Raw genomic sequence first — 2,500 nt, 5'->3', positions numbered from 1 at the left:
GAACTCCACCAGTTTTCAAGGTGTGTTTTTGTATATTAGAAATTAAATTGTGACTGAAAGCCATTTTCATGCCATGGCATTTGAAAAGTATATGTGGGAATATTTATGATTTTTAATAGTTTCTTCTTTCGGTCTTGAAGGTTGCATGAGCAGAGTTGTAGTGAATGGCCGAGTGCAAGACTTTGCGGAAAGCGAGAAGCAAAACAAAGTGGTACCTGGGTGCGGTGATGCAGAGCAACGCGACCAGGAGGTTGACAGGATAAATCAGAAAGCAACAACCACTCCCAGAGCTAACAGGCGCAAAAGTTCCAAAAGTGGGTATTCTGGACACGCCGAGTGTATTTTTCCTTATCGTTCTTTAAATCACTAAATGTCATATCATACATATGCAGTTTTTTCTTCTATTGATACTACTATAAAGTTTAGTTGTATATATTCACCAAAGTTTTGCGAAAATCAAATAGTTTATAGAAATGAGACGGATCAGCAAGATAACCTGCCTTACCCTGCAGACAAAGACGCGTGCGCCGCTAACGAGTGCGTGAACGGCCAGTGCCGGCCGCGCCGCAAGGGTGGATATCGGTGCAGGTGTAAGAAGGGCTGGAGTGGCAAACTCTGTAACCAAGGTTGGCTTTCTTTGCGGTCAAACGTTTCGCATGAAATATTAACTGCATGATATGATATGATCATTTAAAGAATTACGTCTGACAGCAATATTAGCACTCATGTTATCGTGATCATAGTTATAGTAATTAAAGTTGTGTGATTTAAATCGAACAAATGTAATTTTGTCATTTTCCTTTTTGTGTCCGCAGCCCCTTCATGCAGCAAGGAAGCAGAAAAGGCCTACGTGTATGACTACGGCTGCCGTTCACGTCGCCCGATCAGGCAGTTCACATGCAAGGGCTCGTGTGGCACTGACTGCTGCGAGCCCAGGCGATATCGCCAGAAGCGTGTGGCCATGATCTGCAACGACGGAACAAAGTACATGAAAGAAGTGGATATTGTGCGAAAGTGTCGGTGTTCCCGAGGTTGCAGAGGCATATAATATGCAGAGAAACAAGAATTGTCAGTGAAACCATAGACGTATTTTTGAACTCCATAGACCTGGTCCGTATTCGTAGTAAAGACAGAGGAAACATTTAATAAAACTTGTAACCAGACACTTACATATACTATATACAAATACATTTACAGTTTGTGTTTACATAGTACTTACAGTGCGGGTAATCTGTAATTGTGTGTTGTTGAAAAAGAAAGATATGGTTGGGATAGGACTAAATAACCTGGCAAATTTACTTGCTTATATTGTAGAGCATCTACATACTCCAAAACAAGCTTTACGTGCAGTGAAAATATTTGTGTAAATAGTCATACTTATAGTAATATGTTCGATAATGTGTCTCATTAAGATAAGCTTTATATGATTAATCTTAAGCCTAAACTTTATTCAGGAATTTTCTGTTGGAAGTGTGGTGGCCATGTTTAAGAAGACGGAAATGAGATATCTAACTGCTTAAAAGTCTTCAGTGGTAAGCAAGCAGATACAAGAATGCTACAATTATTAAGTGTACTTTACGGAGCCCATCCTTTGAGCTGAAGGAAGTAGAGTACATGAACCATAGTAGTGATAAGGAAGAGAGACAACTCATCCGTAATCCTTAAAAATATTACACAAATAACCGAACGGCGATGCTCTTACAGTATACAACAGAACATTTTCGTCACCAGGGCGAATGTATACACAGTACTATCATATTTAAATATCCATAGACCAGGTTCTCTAGAATGAGCTTTGCTTGATACTCTGAGAGACCTATGATGTGGGCACTGGACATGTCCTGCAGAAGCATTTATTACCAACCTATAAACCTTCGTGTTAACTGATATGTGGCGTGTTCGCTCAGCCGAACTGACATTATATAATACTTGAAAACGTTTCTTAAATGCAATTGTTGCTCAGAAAACGTTCCTCTATGATACCACAGGATTGGTCATCTCCTCTGCTGACTTTTAGGAAAGAAGTACGAACAAAAAATCTGACAAGGTATGGAAACCGATCCATCCATCGTTCAAGACATTTGATTTTGGAATCATAATTTTTCTGACATAGATTCCCCAGGAGGATGGGGTCAAGGAAGATATGGGAGAGTGGAAGATAGTATCCCAATAGTCAGCTCCAGAGCTTCACCCTCACCTGCCTCCAGTAGAATAGGCCCAGTGTGTTGCGTCAAAAGTGCTTCCTCGACTGGTCAACATGCTGCTTGCTGGTATGATTTTTATTTCTAGACAAATTGCATTATCTCACACACAATTCTGATATATTTGTTTTTAGTTATTCTATGCATTTCAGTAATTAATTATAGCTAAAAGGAACTCGTCTTTTTTCAGGTACATGATCAACGCCCTGTATTTACCTTCGTCCAGTATTGGTGTTGCAAGTCAGTGTTGTCCCCCTGTGTGTGTGCTATAGGAACTCCAAAATGCGGATAGCAAGCGA

At 40.1% G+C, this 2,500-nt stretch overlaps 1 protein-coding gene across 3 annotated transcripts in view; it reads left to right on the top strand.

The window, feature by feature from the left end:
- Positions 1–2,500, top strand: part of LOC119594176 (protein slit-like) — a 93,306-nt gene that overhangs the window by 88,855 nt on the left and 1,951 nt on the right. For 2 of the 3 annotated variants that reach the window (XM_037943256.1, XM_037943249.1), the window contains 5 exons: positions 1–20; positions 141–314; positions 513–626; positions 816–2,270; positions 2,392–2,500. The exon at positions 1–20 is cut by the window's left edge and continues 204 nt beyond it; the exon at positions 2,392–2,500 is cut by the window's right edge and continues 1,951 nt beyond it. In XM_037943256.1, coding sequence (XP_037799184.1) covers positions 1–20; positions 141–314; positions 513–626; positions 816–1,048 — 541 coding nt within the window. In that variant the 3' untranslated portion in view covers positions 1,049–2,270; positions 2,392–2,500. The remainder of the gene's footprint in view (positions 21–140; positions 315–512; positions 627–815; positions 2,271–2,391) is intronic. The other variant, XM_037943262.1, reaches the window with a different exon arrangement.

Source organism: Penaeus monodon, chromosome 3 (assembly GCF_015228065.2).
Source record: "Penaeus monodon isolate SGIC_2016 chromosome 3, NSTDA_Pmon_1, whole genome shotgun sequence".
Taxonomy (NCBI): Eukaryota; Metazoa; Arthropoda; class Malacostraca; order Decapoda; family Penaeidae; genus Penaeus; species Penaeus monodon.
Note: the sequence above shows the minus strand (reverse complement) of the source record. Positions and strands in the feature narration are given on the sequence as shown.